Source organism: Vidua chalybeata, chromosome 4 (assembly GCF_026979565.1).
Source record: "Vidua chalybeata isolate OUT-0048 chromosome 4, bVidCha1 merged haplotype, whole genome shotgun sequence".
In the NCBI taxonomy this organism is placed as follows: domain Eukaryota; kingdom Metazoa; phylum Chordata; class Aves; order Passeriformes; family Viduidae; genus Vidua; species Vidua chalybeata.
The window spans coordinates 5,536,512-5,556,151 of NC_071533.1; the positions used below are offsets into that span (position 1 = coordinate 5,536,512).

The window sequence follows — 19,640 nt, forward strand, 5'->3', positions numbered from 1 at the left end:
AATTGTGTACCAAAATCAGAAATGGCTGCTGGTAACCTCTCAGGTTTGTCATGCAATCATGACTTTACTATAAGAAGTCCTTGTTTCTTTCCTACCAGAAAAATCAAGCATCTTGGATAACTTTTTTCTGCTTAATTGCAGATTACTTCATAGATTTACTGGTATTTCTTAACAAGTAAATGGTTCGTAGGTACTCACTGTATAATGTCCTTTTAAAAAGAATACTTTGAAATACACTGGGTTTCTCCTTGCAAGCACCTTCTTTTAGTGCACTCTGCCAGAAATGAGAGACCCAAGTGATTTTTGTGTGAAAAGAACATTCCGTGGTATATGAGCTCCCGCTGTCAAGGCAAAGGTATAGACCTACCCAGATTAGTAGCAAATTCACTCTGGGATTATTCTGTGCTCATTATTGAGAGGGGAAATGCAGACCATATTATGGACACATGTGTGCCATAAATACAGCAGAACAAAGCCGAAATAAGGTTTCTGTTCATCCTGCTCTATTGCAAGGTATGGTGATGTACAGAACACTGTGCTCTGTTTGTGCTTTGCAGATAACTGGTGTTTGATGGCTCTTTCCACATGAAAGCTGTGCTTGAATCTGACATTTCAGACACTGAAATGTCTAAAGGACTGGAGAGTTGAGCTGATAATTCGTTTAGCGGCACACTTTTGTTTGAGTCGATATTGAATTGATATCCCAAAACAGTGCTAAGAGGCACAGTGTTTCTGGAGATGGCTGATTTTAGATGAGCTGTGGAACAAATGTCCTGAACTGATGACTAAAATCTCCTGCTACTTCAGATAAGCAAGGTTGTCTTATGCTGAGACCTAAGACTCTATTAGGTAATTGTTTTGGCATATGTCAATTAGCCCACATGCTTTATTGAATAACTTATTCTTGATTTATTTACTGAACTGCTAAAACATGAATTTGCATTATTAAATAAGTGATGCTTCAATAAAATGACATGTATGCATAATATACATACTTGCCCATTTAGGATATTTGCATCCTTTTGCTTTTGTATCTGTGCCACAAAGAGCATTATTTTTATCTGTGATCAAATTTGAATGAGCTAAAAGGACTGGCTGCTCTCTGGGGAAATTAAGTGTTTCTATGTTTGGGTCTAACTCAGTGCAGACTGGAAAGCACCATGTCCAGAAGCAGGGAGGAGTATGGTCAGTTCCTGATGGAGAAAGGAAACTGTTTTTCTTGGAAGCTTTTGGAAAGACATTATCTTTTCTGTCTGTTTACAGAATAATTGTCTGTAAAATTAGAAGGCATGCAATGTTTTCTGTGTTTTCATACAGTGGCCTACTCACAAATAGATCACTCTACTTGTGAGTAGGCCACTGTATGAAACAGAATTTTAGAGTGTCTCAAGTTACAGCTTAGCCACAATTCACTGTCCTCGGATACTGGATGGCTGTCTCCTGATGGAAGTTCTTTTGGCTGAACTCTCTGAAGAAATACCACATGAATTCAGCTGTTTTGTACTGAGTTAATTCCCTACCTTGTGTACCAAGAGCATGTTTAGACTGATGAAAGAGCATCTCAATTTTTACCGGCTAAAGGCTCAGGGCGTTCCATATTCATGAGGAACGGAGAGCTTAATGAATGGATGCTGAGAGCTGGAGAGCTTAATGAGTAAATGCTGAGAGCTGAAGTGAGCATGTGCTTTGAATGTTGTTCTTGTTAGTCTCTGAGGACAACCTTGCTCTGACATCCTGACATGCTGGCTTTGCAGCCTGAAGTTCACGTGCCAGTGTGTATATAGGTAGGTCTTGCCAATCCCTGGGTGAATTTACACTTGAGGACTTCCATTCAGGTATCGATCCTTCCTTTCTTAAAATCATCAGAAGTTTTAATTTCCTGCTAGATCAAATGCCATACAAATATGTGCTGTGGACTTGACCTTTCAGAAAAATCCATTTCAGCTTGAGTGTTTGCACTTCAGTGCAATTCATGATGAGAGGCTGAAGAGCAAAGAAAGAATTCGGTAGAGCAGGGCAGTCATTTCCCCAGCAGCAAAAGCTCCAGGATCTTATTTTTTCCCAAAACAGAGTTCTAACAGTCAAATTCTTTTAAAGCATTTATTACGTGTTTGACTATGACTACACCAGCAAATGCATGGGGCTTCCCCCCCTCTTTCCTTAGAGGTATAGGTTGCAGAGACTTCCCCTAAAATCAGCTTGGAGATCGGCCAGATTTCATATAACATAATGGTCATTTTGGTGTCCAACTTGAGATACTTCAAAGAAGGTTCTTACTCTCAAATGACAGCAATTTATTTTAAAGATGTGTCATGTGGGGCAGAGAAAATAAGTTGCTGTGGTAATCTGAATTTATGCTTTTCTCTTAGAATAAATTAGTTACAACAGGTAACAGTGAAGTCGTCCACAAGTTCCTGCACTACCAGTGATGTTTGACATTATGTGACCCTCAAACTCCTCCCTTCGCAGGTCATTGAAAAACTCATGTTCTTCTTTCTCTGCTGTTTATTCTAGGAGGTCCCAAACAAGTTCTGCTGTCTGATAGGAACAAAGCTATTGTTTAGAAAATAAATCTCTCCTGTCTCTGTCTCCAGGAAACAAGCACTGACAATTTGATATCTTTTGTGTGTACCAGTTTTAACTAAAAAAGCCACAGTAGGTTTTTAATTAGGCAAAACTCTACTTTATTTTTGCTTTCTTTAACTCAGAATTTCAGAGGAAAGCTCTTTGTGGTTGAAGTTTTGGAAATAGGGCACTGTAACAGCACTGTGCATTTATATAGACAAATGTGGCATGCAATGTTTTTTGTTTTTTTTTTTTTTTCTCTGACTGAGTCAATATATGTCTCAAGTCCTAGCAGTAATGAAGGATATAGAGGAGTGAATTTCTTATGGCCAGTCTCTTGGCTTTTGTTTATTTATGCTTTCCCCACCTTTCTATCAAAAGAAAAAGCCCACATGAAATTCCATTGCAAGAGGCAATGTGTACTGAGGGGCTGGTAAAGTGCAGAGCTGTTATGGGGTCCACACAGATTGATGGACTTCTATTAAAACCTGTAAACAAACTGTTCTGTGTGGTGTGCCCTGAGCAAGAAGAGAGATGAGATTTTTTTCAAGTGAGAATGGCACTGGGAAAGGGCAAGATACAAAAGTGAACTGTGTTGGCACCAACATCTTAGAGACAGGGAAGGGTAAGATGAGCAGACTATAAAATAAGTACCACTTGGGATCTGTGGCTGAGGATGAGGTGGAGGATTGTGAAATCTGTTTGAAGCATAGCAGAAATTCAGATTAGGAATAAAGGAAGGGCAGCAAAAACGGGGAAGGATGAGACATGCCTGAAAAGATTAAAGTGCTCTAAAAAGATTGGAGCTCTTACCTTGTTCTAGGGATGGTTTGAATTCTGTCTCTTTTCCTCGTTAATGATCTCTTTCTCACACAATTATAACTGCTGATGAGCAAACATCACAGTTCTTTGCTCAGGTATTTAAGCAATAATTACAGCTATGCAAACGCAAAATGCTTAAATATGGCTCTGCTTTTATGCTTTTCTTGTGCAAAACACTGAACTTACTCTTACAGACTGATGGTGCTGCCGTTGTAACCCTGCAGCACGGGAGAGAGCTACCTGTACAGAGTTGTTCATTGTGTTACACACGAAGAATTCATTTCCTGAGCCTGATTTCAGATATCTGACAGCAGCTGGTTCAGTGCTTCATGAAAACAGCTCATTCTGTTGAAAACGCCCTGCTGTCTTCCAGGCATTCTGCAAGTGGGGAAATTGTGCTAGAGCACAATGCCCACCAGGGAATGTACTTGTGTTAGCAATCTTTTGCCACTTAGCACTTAAATTAGGCTTCAGCTTTTATGTTGAAAAGCTGATATGCCCCCTTCAAAAAATACACCCATAGTTTAGAACACTGCTGTTGCAGATTATTAATGCAAAAGATTGGCTGGATATGAGCAAGAGAAAATTATATTTGTACTGAAGTATTTAAAAAGCAGTATCCTCATTACTGACTTGTTCACAGTTACTTGATTCCCTTTCTAGGAAAATGTTTTAATTCTTTGTGAAGAGAGAAATTTAATAGGGCACCTGATGTGGTTTGCTAGTAAAAAATGGTGATTTTGACAGCTCTGTATTTCAAAGCTCAGATTTCTCAGGGGTGGTGGCATCAGTCAGTTAAAGGCCAAGTGTTTCTCCAGCCATGTCTTTGTCCTTTAGATGACTAAACAACCTTGAGCCAAACAATTACAGCAGGTAGAACAGGGCAGTCCTGGGAAATTGTAATTGGAATTGTAGTCTGTAGATCTCCCTCAACCCAATCTATTACCTGTCATCAAGGCTTTAGAGGTAATGCAACTGTGTAGTATTATTCTGATGACATGAGTTTTTGCATGGTCGTTAAGAACTTGGTTGTCTGGACTTTCTTTCTTGTAGTAAAAAAAAAAAAAAAAAAAAGAGGGCAGCGACTTGAACTTAGTTATGTACTCCTTTCTTCATTCTCAGATGAACTAAGAGGGAAGGCTGTAAATTCTTGATCAAGTTTTACAGAGTCAGGAAGGACAGGACCAATTACTAGGCATATGCAGAATAAAGAAGCTTTTTAGAATTCTAAATAAAGAAAAACACAGAAAAACTTCCAAAGACCAGGAGAACAAGTAGCTTTGTCTCTTTTGGTTTTCAAATTGGTCTTTTGAGATGCAGCAGTTGCTCAGCCTTCAAGACAGATTGTCACTTGCTATGAAGAAGAGTTCTCAATGAATCCTGGACCCAAGAAGACATTAAAATCTCATTAAAATACAACTGCATTCTGCAGCTTAGCTTCTTCGTTTTTCTTGCTCAGCCTATGCTTCAACCAAGCTTTTTGCAGTTAGGTTTTTCCACTGTCCCAGCTGGGATGAACATAAAACATTTTAGTGTTTAAACTCATCTACCAGTTTGATGGCAGTTTGAAGGACAAATTGTCAACTCAATGCAGGAACCCAAATCATCCTTGAAAGAAGCCATGTGTGATTTTCATCACACTCAAGGTGCACAGAGTTCATGAACAGAAGGAGTGGCCAGCAGAATAGTTCTTACATTTCATTAAAGTTTAACAGCTACGATGGGCTTCCTTGTCTCACTTGAGGATGGATGGATCCCATAGTTTCCAACTTTGGTATATGGAAGACAAACGTGTGGATTTGAACTGTAGCACATCAGTGTGTCAGGTCAGACCTGTGCTTAAAGCAGCAGTGCTTAATACTGTTTTACTGTAATGGCTGGGTAACCAAAATTTTCTGGTTTTTTTTTTCTTAAACAAGGAGTTTCATTAGGAGAAAAGGAGAATAAGGTTGTTCATCTTGTTCTCTGATATTCTGTCTCCACAATTTGCTGAGATGATTTCTGCTTTGGATTAAAATGTCTGAATACAAATGCTTTAAAATGAAAGTTAATGAAGGAAATCCAGGTGGGTTTTTCTAGAGACATAATTTAAGTATGTCAGTTAGTGTACAGTTCAGTTGCAGCAGAGGGGAAAATTTAGGAACACAAAGTGTAGTGGAAGAGCTGTGAATCTTATCATGATTATTGGTGTTTTGCTTGTGAAGAAATACTGACTGGAGTCCTGAACAGGAATAATAAGTCACAGTCTTATTATCCACCTGAACAGAGAAGAGTATGCTGGGAGGTGGTGAGTAGCCAGAAGTTTCTGTTTGAATACCATATGGAGGTGCATTTAGTGTATTCACCTGAAACATCAGAAGGCTAAAATTTTACTATTTAGCATTTTCCTGACAAGAGAAATATAAAGCATCCAAGCAGGAGGATGTTTCTAGAGGAAACTCAGTGAGTTCTCTTGTAAGGCCAGTCTGCCTTTCATATTCATTCAGTTCCCAAGCTGAAGAGAGTATGGGATTCAGAAACTGTGGCTAAGAGAAACACACAAGGGAGTAGAAAACTGTTTCACTTTGAAATTGGTCCCCAGTTTTATTTTACTTTTTTTGTGTAGAATGAGAATGTTCTTGTGAGGTTGGCCATGACATTCTCAGCTCAGAAAAAATCGGATTAATCCTAGTTTTTTGATGTTCCTCCTGGGAGAAAATTCTCTCTTAAACAGTTGGTATGAATTTAATCCTTTCGCATTCCATTCTCAGGAAATGCTGGAACCACTGTTCACAGGAAATCCAAGATCCTTTTGAAAGGATAAAGGCAGTACTTCATGCAGAGTTCAGCCTGGGTACATCCAGGTAAAGGAAAGATGTTGGCTTAGACAGGAAGTGTCTACAAAGTAATAACACCTTTCAGGACTGGATGCCAGAATGTCTATGCCTTCTCCTTTAATGGATGTGTGATAAGGAGCTGCAGAGCTGTTAAGCCTGGTACTTCAGGGAACAGTCCCCCCTTAAATGCAGTCCCTGCTCCCAGTGCCTCTCCAAGTGTGATCTGTGATGCTGCATCACCACCGCACCTGGAACCTCTCTTTTCCCCTGCAGAGTGGATCTCTGCAGGAACTGGCCTCATTCTATTTTAATTGTAGTGGGTTTTTTGTTTTGTTTTTGATATATATATATTTTTTTTTTCTGGATGCTGGCAATAGGTCTTAAAATCTCTTGCTGGTACTGAGGGTACCAGCAGCATCAGTTTGTGGGTCTGTGAGCCCCTGAGCAGGCAGGGCAGAGCACTGGGCACCTGTATGGGTGTTATGGATAGATCCCTTTAATGAATAAGAGTTCATTTCTGCTGCTGCCAAGGAAATAAAGCGGATTAGGGTCTGGTTAGGGCCACAGGAGTAACATTATGTGATGGTACATTGTCATTCTGAGACACCAAACAGTGTAGATCCAATTACTTCCAGCTGTTTCCAGAGGCTGGAATGTACGGGATACACACATCAGTGGTGCAAACAGCAGCTTTTCATTTCAAGCATGCCAGAGTCAGCTTCTTTGGTCTGCTGGTCTGGGTTCTGCTCCTTCCAGCTCCTGTGACACCTGCAAAGTAACAAAGGGAAAAAGATGGGGAAAAAAAGTGAAGCTCATATTCCAGCCCCTTGAGTTGGCTGTTCACATCCAAGCCACATCACACAGGCCCCAGGCATTTCTTGGACTGCGAATGCAGGCGTGGAAACTTGAGAAGGCATGATCTGAAGCTAGAAAACAACATAGGTGAAAGAGGTTATGGTTTGCACCTGGAATAGAGTATGGATTCACAGCTGCTGTGTGACTTCATGCTGAGCACCATTTTCAAGTTGATGTTCTTTAATGCTGGTATCTGGGGTGTGAATAGATGTCTGATTTTTGGAGATTGTGATCTCCTCATGCTTCATTGTAATCATAACAAAAGTACTAAAAGGAAAAAAGAGTGGAAGTGGATATTCCAAACAATGTCTTTCACAAGTGTCCTGCAGACCTACTGAAGATTCAGAAAGGTCCTAATTCTACTTTTGTTTTTCTGATATTTCTTACGTGACATGACTTCTTTTCCAAATAGTGGTCATTTCTTCTTGTCTCATCTTGTAAATTGCATTTTAAGTATAGTCTCACTAAAAATTAATATCAGCAGTAAAACACAAATCCAAGTGCTATTGTGTCCCAAAAAAATCTTTTAATGAGGCTTTAGTTAATGAATAATATCTACATTAACACACCAGTAGGAGAACCCAGCAAGATCCAATATTGTGTGTGAAAGAAAGGGATACAAATTACAAAGTAGAGCCAAAATTGCTATAAAATGATGAAGCTCTTTCTGTTAGAAAAGCTTCACTTTCTCATAACAAGGTAATGTAACCAAACATTATGCTTTCCTTCTCTGCAAAATCAAGCTGATTGTGTGTTGGCTCACTGGGTGTTTACCTGAGCTAAAGTACTGCTCTGGAATTCACACTGTAAATAAGCTAGCTAAACTTCTGGGATCAATCCACTCTATCTGGAGAACACCCTCCAATTTGTCATAACGTGATAGCTTAGTAAATACTACATCATCTGCTAAGCAAGTATTACATAATCTGTTGAATTTAAATATGCAGGCTATTAAAAGAATATGGATCAATCTGGCAGTACCTGAGAGGACCATCACATGTCATATTTTTTGTTGTCTAGTGAAAAAAACCACATCACCACTTTTTTTTTATTGCTGGATCTGATATGTATTATGTTCATGCATGTTCTTTGGGATTTTTTTTTTTGTGTGGCTCCTTGCAGGATCCTAGTCCACTGAAATGAAAAGGAGCTACAGTGTAATATGATCAGATAAATAATTTCTTCAGGTTTTATAAGCCACAGAAAAGACTCAGTTCTGGTGCATTATTTTTCTCTATGCTGTATTTATTACTACTATATTTAATAGCTGTAAGAATATATTGAGGTTTTATGCTTCTGTCCTTATTTTTTGGTCTTTTTAGGGTGAGAACTCTAGATGATATGTAAAATAGGCCTGTTGAAGTAAACTGAAGATAGTATCATGTCACCTTTTTGTCCTTGAATGAGAAATCTGTCCTTTTTCTGGTCAAAATGGATATGTAAAAGGTAAAAATGGGGAGCAAGTTGCCAGGGCCTGACTGTGTGTTTTCTGCAGGGCAGGGTTGATATGGAATGTTAAGGTCTGGGATTCTGATGCTTCCATGTCCTCTTACCCTCATTCTCTGTGGTAAAAAGGATGGAACGTAGCATGGAAGTAAGACCCATGTTTTGTACTGATCTTGGGCTAGACACTGGAAAGATTTTTTTTTAAAAAAATAATCTTAATATTTCTCTAGTATTGACACTTAACATAGGTTCATCCTTGATATATCTTAGAAAAAAAAGATATAAAAAAAGATATAAAGAAAAAAAAGATATAAAGTGTTCTTTAGACTTTTAAACTGTAGTGTGGTCTAAAATGTACTGTGGTTCAGCTTGTTGCATTATTTGTTTTGATGCCTTTTTGGGGAGCATAGGGCATATGAATGGCTGAGTTTTGGCTGTAGAAAACCAGAATCTCTGTTTACCTCCAAGTTAAAATTTAAGTTTGGAATAATGATGCAATCCTTAAGAATAAATTTGCAGTAGAATCTGCCAATGTCTGGCTTATGCATTCATCAAGTTTTAGTTGAATCCCTTTTACAATTGTGTGTCCTAGTTCTGTAAAGCACGGTCTACAGGAGTAGATTAATACAGAATACTTGGACCAGGATTTTCTAGTCCTTAAGAAATTTCTGTTTAAAATCCTAGCTGTTTGAATGCCAGCACTAAACATGGCACTCTTCCAGAAGCAGTATTCCTGCTGTAATGAGCAGAGATATTTACTTTAGATATCACTAGGATAAAAAATGGGAATGTAAGAAGCTGGAAAGATGTGAATACAGGACTGACAGGATTTCTAGGTACACTGCATTTGTGTGTGAAGTACTTGTGTATGCCCTTGGCTCAGTGAAAGGGCATCAAAATGCCACTCTTTTTCTGGAAGGGTTTGGCATTCTGCAGTGCTGGAAAGGTGCTTTGAATCCCCAGTGCCCTTGCACTAACATGGTACCTTTTAGAATAGAGATGAAACAGTACTACAAGTCTGAAAGCATGGAGTTGCAGCAAGCCAAGTTGTGGTTTTGACCTTCTTAGTGTGGGCCCATTCTTTAAAGAAAGGATAAAAAGGCAGTGTGTTCCTTTTTAATCTAATCCTCATCAGACCCGTCCAAGGCAGCGGGTTGTACCCTGTCGTCTGCCTTCTCCTTAGGGAGTCACAGCAGCACTTGGATGTATCAAGTGTTACTGCCCTGAATGTGGCACAGTGTGTTCCTGAAAATAAGAATGGAGTCATCCCCACTTGTTCAAAGTACCCTTATCAGTCTCTGCATTTATTCTCTCCATCCTGGTACAGTAACTGCTGCAAAATTTCCAGTGCGTGTATCAAGTTACAGATTAGTGCAGGCCCCTGTGGTTCTTGGAACAGCATGGGGCTGTTTTTGTTTACTGATGACATTTATCCTCTCATTTCCTTTTGGAAGCATGACAGCTTCTCAGTGTCTCATGGGGAATGTACTTACAGGACCTTCTTTTCATGCCATGTCTGTCAGCAAGCACTGCACTGCACAGTATCCACGTGTGCTTGCCATGGAGCCGCTGCTGGTGCTTCCAGCAGCCAGACTGGCAGGAGCTTGGCTGGGCACGGAGGCAAAAGGGTTCCTAAGTGCAATTATCTTGTCTTGCAGGAGGAGACCGAGAGCGGATGACAGCTAATCATGAGACCTACCTACTCATGGCGAGCACGCAGAATGACATGGAGGATTGGGTGAAATCCATCCGCAGGGTTATATGGGCACCGTTCGGAGGAGGTGAGTCACTGAGGGAACATGCAGTGCTCACAGATGCACAAAAGACTCACGGGAGTTCTTCTGTTATCTCTGAGTCACAGCCAGAGGTTTGAAGTAAAGAGGAGAATGGTTTAGATCTTTCCAGAAAAGTGGAGTAAACACGTTTCCATGCAGAGGGCTCAATTAAAAGACTTTGAACTGTCTGGAACCACTTGCCTTGATGAGGAGAGCACATGATAGTCTGAGGGGAAGTTTTCAGAGAAGCTTGGTCTTGTACGAAATCGGCTTTCCTGCAGGGAGAGGCAGGGTAATTTGTTTGGTCACCAGCTGAAAAACCATCATGGTGTTTCTTAAATGCCTGTTGGAAAAGCTGTCAGCAGTTCTCCTGCCAGTGACAGCTAAGACCAGTAATAGTATTATATAAAGCTGTGCCTCCGAATATTAGCACTAACAGTGTGGGAATTTGATTGGCATCTCCCATGATTTCAGTAGTACTGGACCAAAATTTATCCTTGGGAGTCTAGTTAAGCTCTCTTATGTTGAATGGGCTGCAAATTATTGTAGTAATTTTCATCATTACTATTCTGGTGATAATATCTACATTGTAATACAAGTATGATTGATACACTAGCACAAAATGTCTGTCTGTTAATCAGTCTGTTCCTTGGAGTTCTCAAATCTCTCAGTCTGAGGAGACAAGTATTTTCCTTCAGTGGAAGACCACCTGTATTGCAGCAAATGATTGTTCTTGTCTGCAGGTTGCTGGAAAAGTCAGGAGAGCAGGATTGGCTGTGCTGTTTCATGATCAAGAAGTGCAGTTATCACTGAGAACTCTTATTGCTGAATTCTTTCTCTTACCTGCTGGGTAGAACACAGGAGGAAGGAGGGAGAGACTAATGGAAATTTTGAAGAAAACTTTTCTTGTAAGCTACTCATCTTCCTTTGTGCTTTATTCTGGTCACACAGTGTTTAGGAGAGGACTTTGGCCTCACTGGTGGGCTGTACTGAGGGACTTGGCCAGCTAGTGCCTGCCTGGCATCTCTGAAACATGACTGCCTTCTCCTTGGCTTCTCCTGGGGAAATGTGCCTTGAAAAGATGGTGCAAAGCAGTCATTTCACTGGCATCTGGCCCTTTATGTTAAATAAGATGGCACAATCCTGAATCTGGGAATGTAGGTCTTAGAATTCTTAAAAAAAAAGAAAACAACATACCAAAAAAACCCAAAACTCACAAAGTGAAAGGTTTATCTTAAAAAGCATGAACTGCTACAGGTATATGGAGTTGGTTCGGGAAAGGGAAGGTATAAGTAGCACAGTCTTCTGTAATTAGGCTAGCTAAGAAACCTGTTTTTTATATAGCACAAAGATTACCCATCCCCAGCTTTCTCTGCAGAAAGGAGGCCTTGTGTAGAGCTCCTCAGCATTCTCCTACTCCAGTCCAGTAGCAGCATAAGCTGCTGGGGCAGTAATAAATTTGGAGGCTTAGCAGAAGTGGATTTTTCAAAGAGTATCTTTGTGGATTTTTGCACTTGGCTTCCTGCACCACAGTATCTTTCTGTGGCAGATAATAAGGAAAGGCAGCCTTGCTCCTCCTCTGCAAGTGGCCGTGTCTCCAAATGTCACAGGCGGGGAGCTGCGATTAGGTGAAACTAAGTTCTAGCCCAAGTCAATGAACAGGGCTACAAATAGAAACCAAATCTCTCAAGTCCTGACCCTGTGCTTTCTTCACCAGCTCCTCATTTGCTTTTATAGGGCAAGAGCTATTTGTGATTTGCAGCTGGGAATCCTTCCAGCCACCAAGAAAATTCTCAGGACACCATCATTGTTGTAGGAATGTTTAATGCCAGTTACAGAGGGAAGCACCTCGCTGAGGATTTTACTTGCTGATTTGCATAAAACTAGAGGGGTGCAATCCTTGCATTACCTTTCCAATTCATTTGCAGTTAAAACACTTCCAAGTATGTTCTTATTTTTATTTTGGGGTTTCTTGAGCAAGTATACCGATTCAGTGTTGTTTGGGAAGCAAACAGTTAACTCCCTGGAAAATGCAAAAATAGCTGGAACATAATTTAGGATGTAGTGTTCATGGAGAAGGTTTGACTGCGATAACAAGGCAAAGGCAGTATCATGGGATGTGTCACTGTTAAGAACCGAATTTCCAACATGTCCTCCATTTTATTAGCTACTTGATAGTGAGAGCTATCTTAACACGTATAAATAAATCCTGTTAACTGCTCTCTAATTATGAATGACCAGACACACTCATATTTTTATTATCCTTGCTATGTGGATGTTGCTACAGCTGCTGCAACAGTCTGACTCTTCTTAAGACAGCCACTTCTGACTTAAGATGTTTTAAGAGCCTGCCTTTATGATCTGTAGCTGCTGAAGTTAAAAATGGCTTTATATATTAAAAAAGATACAGGAAAGTTGCAATCACGTGATGATGACTAGCCAGTAACAAGTAATTACTTGCAACACAAAATTATTTCAGACAGCTAATTAATGAAAACACTTGTTTTATATCAGCTTCCTGATTTTCAGTCCTTAATGGTAAACCACAATAGCCTGGTGTCATACAAGTCAAGTGCCACTTTGAGTAACATGTGGATTTTCTGGTTCTTTTAAGCATTGTAAGCAAGCTCTGTATGTGTGTGTGTGTGTGCAGTGGATGTGTACAAGCCTTGCTGAGCCACTAATATTTAAAGTTTGTCTGGCAGCGGGAGAGGACTCCTGGTACCAGAGTGAGGAGCTCTGTAAATAATTAACCTTATCATTAAATTGTTATTTGTTAACCTGTGCTGGAAGGAGAAGGTGGGAGGGGGGCAGGTGGGAATCTGCTAAGCTCATCAGAACCAGGTTGTTTTCTGCACCAGAACACCAGAAGAAGAAGGTGACTGTGGAAAGAAAAATGTGAAAGGGAAAAGAAATGTAAATGAGGCAGGGCATGTAATGCCTATTTGCACATGAAATTCCCTGCCTGATTAGATTAAAAAAGCAATTTTTTACAGAGCCTGCAAGTAAGGGAGGAGGGAGGAGGCGAGAAGAAGGAGCATGAGCATTTTAGCAGGGGTAGTAGTGTAAGGTCTGGCACCTCCTGCAGGAGCCAGGCACAGCCTGCTCGCTTTTCCCAGCCGCCGCACATGACAGGCACAGCCTGAAGTCAACTCAAAGTCACCCGAGGAGACACAAACCTGCGCTGCGGCTGCCGCGCCGCGTCCTCCCCGCACCTGCTGCGCGCAGGCGGGAGCAGCGCAGCCCCGCTGCCAGAGCATCCCCCGCTGCAGGCACGGATTCCTCAGCAGCTCCCGGGATCCTGCCGGCAAGGATGTGCCGCTGCCGCATCTGACGCGCCTCTCCCGGGAGAGCTCCTGGTAGTTGGAAGGCAATAAAACAAGCGAGAAGCCCATGAGAGCATCACACAAGGAGCTGGCTGTATAAACGGACTTTTGAGAGGAATCTGGTATGGACAAAGAGCCTTTCGGGCGAAGGGACTGTTATTTTTGCTTCTCGGTTGCAGAAATAAAGGGTGCCGGCAAGGAGTGTTGTATCCTGAAGGATTCTTCCGTGGCCTTTTTGGTATTGTTCTTCTCTTTCCCCTTGCACACCGCACAGTGCTGAGCTTTTGCTGTGGAATTGGAGTCTCTGCCACTCAGCCTCCTGTTCCAGCCGGGAGGAAGAAGTCTTTCTCGCCCTCCATCTGTGCAGGCACTTCTGTTTTAATGGAAGATACATCTTTTTGCTGAAACTCTTTTGTTGTGACATTGCATAATAGGCAGTTGTCTCACTGCAGGAAATAAAAGAAACTAAAGGAAATAGATGGAAAGAAATTGTTCCCCAAAGCAAAACTGAAGCAGGGAAGAGAACATCAAAATCGTTTCAAGCCCTACCCAAGATCTAGAAGACCACAAATCTCCTAGCTCCAGAGGAAAATAACACTATTACAAAAACTCCTCAGCAGTCAGTAACGATGAGTAATCGTGGTGTTTTGTCTGGATGCTGCTGGTAAAGGAGAGCTTTGGAGGGACGTGGGGGCTCTGGCCTGTATGATGCCTGAAGACAGAAATGCTGGAGTCCGCAGCCCAGGTGCCTTAGCAGCAGCTCCCTTCATTCCCAAAACTACTTACAGGAGAATTAAGCGGTGCTTTAGTTTCCGCAAAGGTAGGTCTGCTCTGTCGCTGTGTTCTGCTGTGCTGGTGAAGCCACGGCTTCCGAGAAGTCCAGGGGGCTCTGTGTGCAGGGGCAGATGAGAGCACCGAAACAAAAGGCGTTAAACAATGCAGATGCCAACATTCCACGAATGATTTATTTACTCCTTTGTTCATTTGTTTGTAGCTGGCCAGCGATACTGTCTCCTCTACATAATAGCCCACGAATGCAGGAATGAGGTGGAAAGAGACAGGATCATTGCAGTGCTCTGAGCAGAATTGAGTGAGAACACTGAGGGAATTAGACCTGTGATGCTGTGAGATGCCTATTTGGCAGAACATTAGGAAAAAGTTTATATTTGCATTTTGTCTATGTGGGAGGAGGGTGGGAGAAGAGAGGGAGCAAAGCAAGGTGATAAATGCTTATCTGTGCAGAAGGTTGACTCCTTGGTTTAGGAGGTTTCTGATGGAATGAAGCATAGCTCTACAATGCACTGTCCTGGTGCAAGGGCTGCGTTGCCACTTAATCGTGCTGCCTGCATTTGCCTTTTCACCTGCTGCATAGAGAGGTTTATAGCCAGTTTTGTTTTGCATTGCATGTTCTCCTGTTGAAGCAGAGCATGGCAATACTTGGAGTAAGAGGGCAGAGAGGAGGCTGGATGTCATAATATGTCAGCTGAAAGCACTGGAAGGGAAACACATGTCTGAGACAGAGATACGACGAGTGATAGTAAGGTGCTACGGCACTTGGGATGGGTGGGAAGAAACTGTTTCCATGACAAGGACAAAAACTTCGTATGGGGGAAGAAGAGGATGGATATTAGTGCTGTTTTAAAAGCTCTGCTGGACTGAGAAATCCAAGCAAAAGGGCTAAATTGTCATGTTCTTCTGAAGCGTGAGAAAATATTTTACAAATAATATGTACAAATTATACAAATTCTTATACAAATTCTGTCACCTTCTTCTGCTGCTCCTTCCTCAGCTGTTCCCCCGTGCTGCCATTTGCCCTTTTGCAGGACCACGCAGCTCTTTGCTCCCAAGCCTCAGCAGCAATGTAGTGACATCATTGCTTTCGAGGGTTGGTGAGCAGGCAGTCAGGGGCGATGTCTTGGAACGAAGGATCACAGCCAGCGAGGGGCTCACTGCAGAACTGCTGCAGAGATCAGCCATCACCTGCAGCTGAGGTAGCACTGGGAGCTGTTTCTCCCCTGTACCCCCCCTCCCCAAGACCCTTGGTTGCTGGAGTTCAGTCCTGCTGGAGGCTGGCCAGGAGGATGTGCCTGTGTGTTGCATTTCAAGGTGTCGGTGTGAATTAGAGCTGCCTGTGCCCCGTTTATACCCTTAACTATTTGAGAAATGTTTGGAAGTTGAATAAAGGATTAACTGATAATTTTGCAGACAGCTGCCTTTGTGCCTGGGTACAGCCTTAGCTGCTCCAAGAAGAGCTTCAGCTGTTGATTCTTCCCCTGTATGTTCTGATACAGAAACTCTCCATGTCTAAAACTCCCAAGTGAAGCAGCAGCACTTGGGGCAGAGGACAGAGTGATGGAGGTGATGCTACTAATTTGCTTTCCTCTAGGTAAAATTTGTTTTGGTTGCTTTCTCATACGCATTTTCTGTCAAGGCCCCTAGATCAGAGCTGCAGAATGCTGGGGCATATATTTAACTTGGTCCATGTCCCACTGAAGAAGGATTAACAGACATAACTGGACTCAGTCAAGCCCTTACTATGGTGGCACTGGCACATTAGGCTAACTACACTTGTCTTATTAATTGGTTTACTGAATTATTGCTACTTCATTTGCAGATTGTATACCTAAGTATAAAAAAAAGGCAAAATTAGCCTTCTGTAAACTTAATCCATAATTTCATAAAGAAGATCAATCAGATCCAAGCTGTGTGACATGATGCAGAAAATAAAATTAGCAGGGAAAAACACTGGCTAGTCATGGGAAGAAGTATAAGAGAATCATGACATCATCTTCATCAATGATATCAGGTATAGAACCCTTGCTGGAAATCCAGAGTTCCATTGTGGTTGGCACCAAAAAACTAGATGCCAGACTTTTGGGGTTTGGGAGTCACGTCTTAGGAGAAGTCAAAGCTCAGAGGGCAGCATCTGAACAGAGACAGAGCCGAACGTCTTGAAACTCCAGCTTGAAGCAGATACTCTCTGTTTAAGTACCACCACAGGAATTTCCATACAGAACATGCAGGGTCAGTGGAGAAAGCAGTATCTGAGGAGGCATGCAATGTTGAGAACATTCCATAATGTGGTGAATTTGGGTGGAGAAGGAGGTGGCATTGGCTGTGAGAAATAGTGCATGCTCTGATCTGATCAACTGTGATAAGTTCCTGGTGATGTTTTCAAGATTTTCTCCTTTCATTTCCTGTATCTAATTCTGCTCTTGTATCAGAGTTGTTTTTGCAAGCAGATTATTGGAGTGTGAAAATGTTCTAAACTCCAGGGTGGGAGCTTATCTTACCTTCTCTACTGCCTGCATCACACTGACTGTGGGGTTGGGAGAAGCCTTGAAGAGAAGAAAATTTTTCAGGCAGGAACAAAATTCTGCTACCACTGGTTTTGGTGGGGTTTTTTCTCTCCTGTACATGACAAAATTCTGTAGAGAAGAAGAAAATACTCCCCATCTTTGATCCACTCAAAATAGCACTTACTGCTGGGGAACATCTGAGCAGAAAGGTGATGGAAAATAATGATTAAAAGCTCCTTACTAGGTGTTATGTGGTCATGACAGCCAATTCTTTGTGTTATTGCAGGACCTTTGTTCCCAGCTCTGCTGTTGAAAGCTATTCATCTGATCTGTTCTTTTCTGTCAATGAATTACTGATGAAGAATTAAGAGCTGTTCAAAAATTCACATCCAGATTCTAAGCTGAGATCAGTTCCTTTAACCTTAGCTGACCCTTTCTGCTCAGTACAGCCCATGAAATCAGAACTTGTTTGGGAAGCACCAGGCTGCCTTGATCATTTCCTGCACATGTACAGGTGTGGGCCTTCTATGAAAACATCAGCCCTCAGTGCCTTTTGCTGTCTGAAACCTTCTGGCTCACTAAATGCGTGTGCTGTGGCAGGTGGTCTTTTTTGAGATAGTCCGTATTTCAAGCCATTCCTTATGGGCAGATTGGCCACCTAGACTTTTCTCCTTTTTTCCTCCTGAATTAGAAGTCCCTGGACTTTAGATGTGACACCTGCCTGTGTTCAGTTAGCTGAGGAAATAATTGACTAACAGCATTCTTAGATTTTAAAGCCATACTCTGACTATGTACCATGAAAAATAACCACAGTGCTTCCACAGCTCCTGAGAAGACATATGCAGAATTTGCATACAGCACTGTGGTGTTTTTCATAAGGTTTCTGGGTATCTGTTAAGCATGGAAACCCAGTTTCTCAAAGCGTTCACAAAACTTCTGCCACGGGAATGTTCTGGTTAATGAATAACTGCTCAGCATGCCCTTTACTAGCATGTGATTTTCCTCTTTGATGTTATGCGTGATCTTGGCTTAATTGGATATAGCTTTACAGACCTGCAAGGGCTCTCTGAAAAAGCAGTTCTGCTGATTAAATCTAATGACTGGTCAGAACTGGATCCTATCCTGTGTATTTCCCTGCCTTCCACCAGCTGTGGGGAAGCCAAACCAGTGCTATTTTGAGTCTCATGGTTTCTTGTTGATTAGTTTCTCCTCTGGTACTCTATCCCAAGGATAAACCAAGCCACAGGTCAGCTCTTGTGCATTTATGCATTTCTGGATTTTGGAGACATTGAGATTTAGGAGGAACCACTTGAGTTTGGATTAGAACATGAGTTATGAGGGCTCTCTTTTACTTCCTTCTCCAGCAGAGATGTTCTTGTTTCGTTACTGTAGTGGAAATTTAAGAAACAGCATTTGAGATTATCTCCATGTTTTTGGTTATAATCTAGTCTCCATAACTTGGACTGTCTTTTCCTTTCTTCTTTGTGAAGGAGGTGCAAGTAGTTACCAGTTATAGCTGACAGTGTTGGTCATTTTCTCTGCCAAACATTATGGAACTGCAGTTTCCACAGGAATGCCTTTGCTTCCGAATTAATGCTTGTAGGCTGTTTGCCTGCAGCATCTCTGTAGCAGTTAGCTGTGACAGGAGAGAGGATAAAAGCATTAGACAGGGGTAGTGGGAGAAGGTACACCTTACCCAGGAGACACCTGAAGGATGATGAGCCAGGTAGAAGCTATGGCAACATGATGTGGAAGCAGAGTTGTCATGTTTCTGTCCCTTCTGCCCCTGGCAACAGAGTACCTTTGCCATAAGGCATCAGCAGGTCTGTAACTTCAAGTCAATATTCGTGCAGGTTTATCATGACTAATTCATTTCATGGCCAAGTGCTGCCTGGTGCAGTGTTCTATGTTTGTTAGGTGGAGGAAATGCTTCCTTTGGAGAATCTTGTTCAGCCTACACTTAGACACCAACTCAGGCCTTCCTGAGATTAATTCCAATGCCAAACATATTGAAAAATAATGTTTAATTCCAGTTACAGACATCTTTCTGGTTCCCACCTGTTTTCAGTACATTTTGTGTTGTGGTGCATCAGCAATTTATAATAATACAGGGGTTTTGCTCACACTGCACAAAATACCCTTATTCTGATTTTATTCATTATCTATTAGATATGCTTTGAAAACCAATTTCAAAATGAACAACAGCAAAAAAAAAAAAAAGCAGCATCAAAAAATGTATTAGTAGAAAGTGATGCATTTTGACTGTAGTGTCATTACTAATAGGAGTTCCTAAGCACTCTGGTCTAAGAATTTACTCTCTCCTACAAATGGAAGCTGCAATATGCACCTTACTGATTAAAGAAAGTTAGCATGGTGGGAAGAAGGTATAACCAGTAGCAGAAAGCTTATTTCTGCTAATTGTACTGTCAGTGGGCATGAAGTGTAGTTATGTGTACATTCTGGTAGTATAATTGGAATATCCTATTGTATTTTATTTAAAAAGAGGCAAAAAGTCTCATGTTTAAAACCAGGAAATCTCGTGCATTGTTGCAAGGAGGCTTAGGCTGTATGTTCATAAGGCAAACTGGAGTAGGATGGCCCAGTCCTGTACCTAAGAAATAACCCCAGGGAAACAGCTCTGGGGAAGGGACCTGGGTGCCCTGGGGGACAAGGAAGCTGGACACGAGCCAGCAGTGGACCTGGCAGCAAGGAAGATTTGACAGCAGTCTGGGCAGT

At 41.6% G+C, this 19,640-nt stretch overlaps 1 protein-coding gene across 11 annotated transcripts in view; it reads left to right on the plus strand.

Annotated features, from left to right (window-relative positions):
- The window catches only part of ARHGAP24 (Rho GTPase activating protein 24), a 183,510-nt gene that overhangs the window by 143,048 nt on the left and 20,822 nt on the right, over nt 1-19,640 (plus strand). For 8 of the 11 annotated variants that reach the window (XM_053941794.1, XM_053941792.1, XM_053941793.1 and 5 more), the window contains one exon: nt 10,163-10,285. In XM_053941794.1, coding sequence (XP_053797769.1) covers nt 10,163-10,285 — 123 coding nt within the window. Of the gene's footprint in view, nt 1-10,057; nt 10,080-10,162; nt 10,286-13,053; nt 14,426-19,640 lie in introns of those variants that run through there. The other 3 variants (XM_053941800.1, XM_053941802.1, XM_053941796.1) reach the window with 3 other exon arrangements.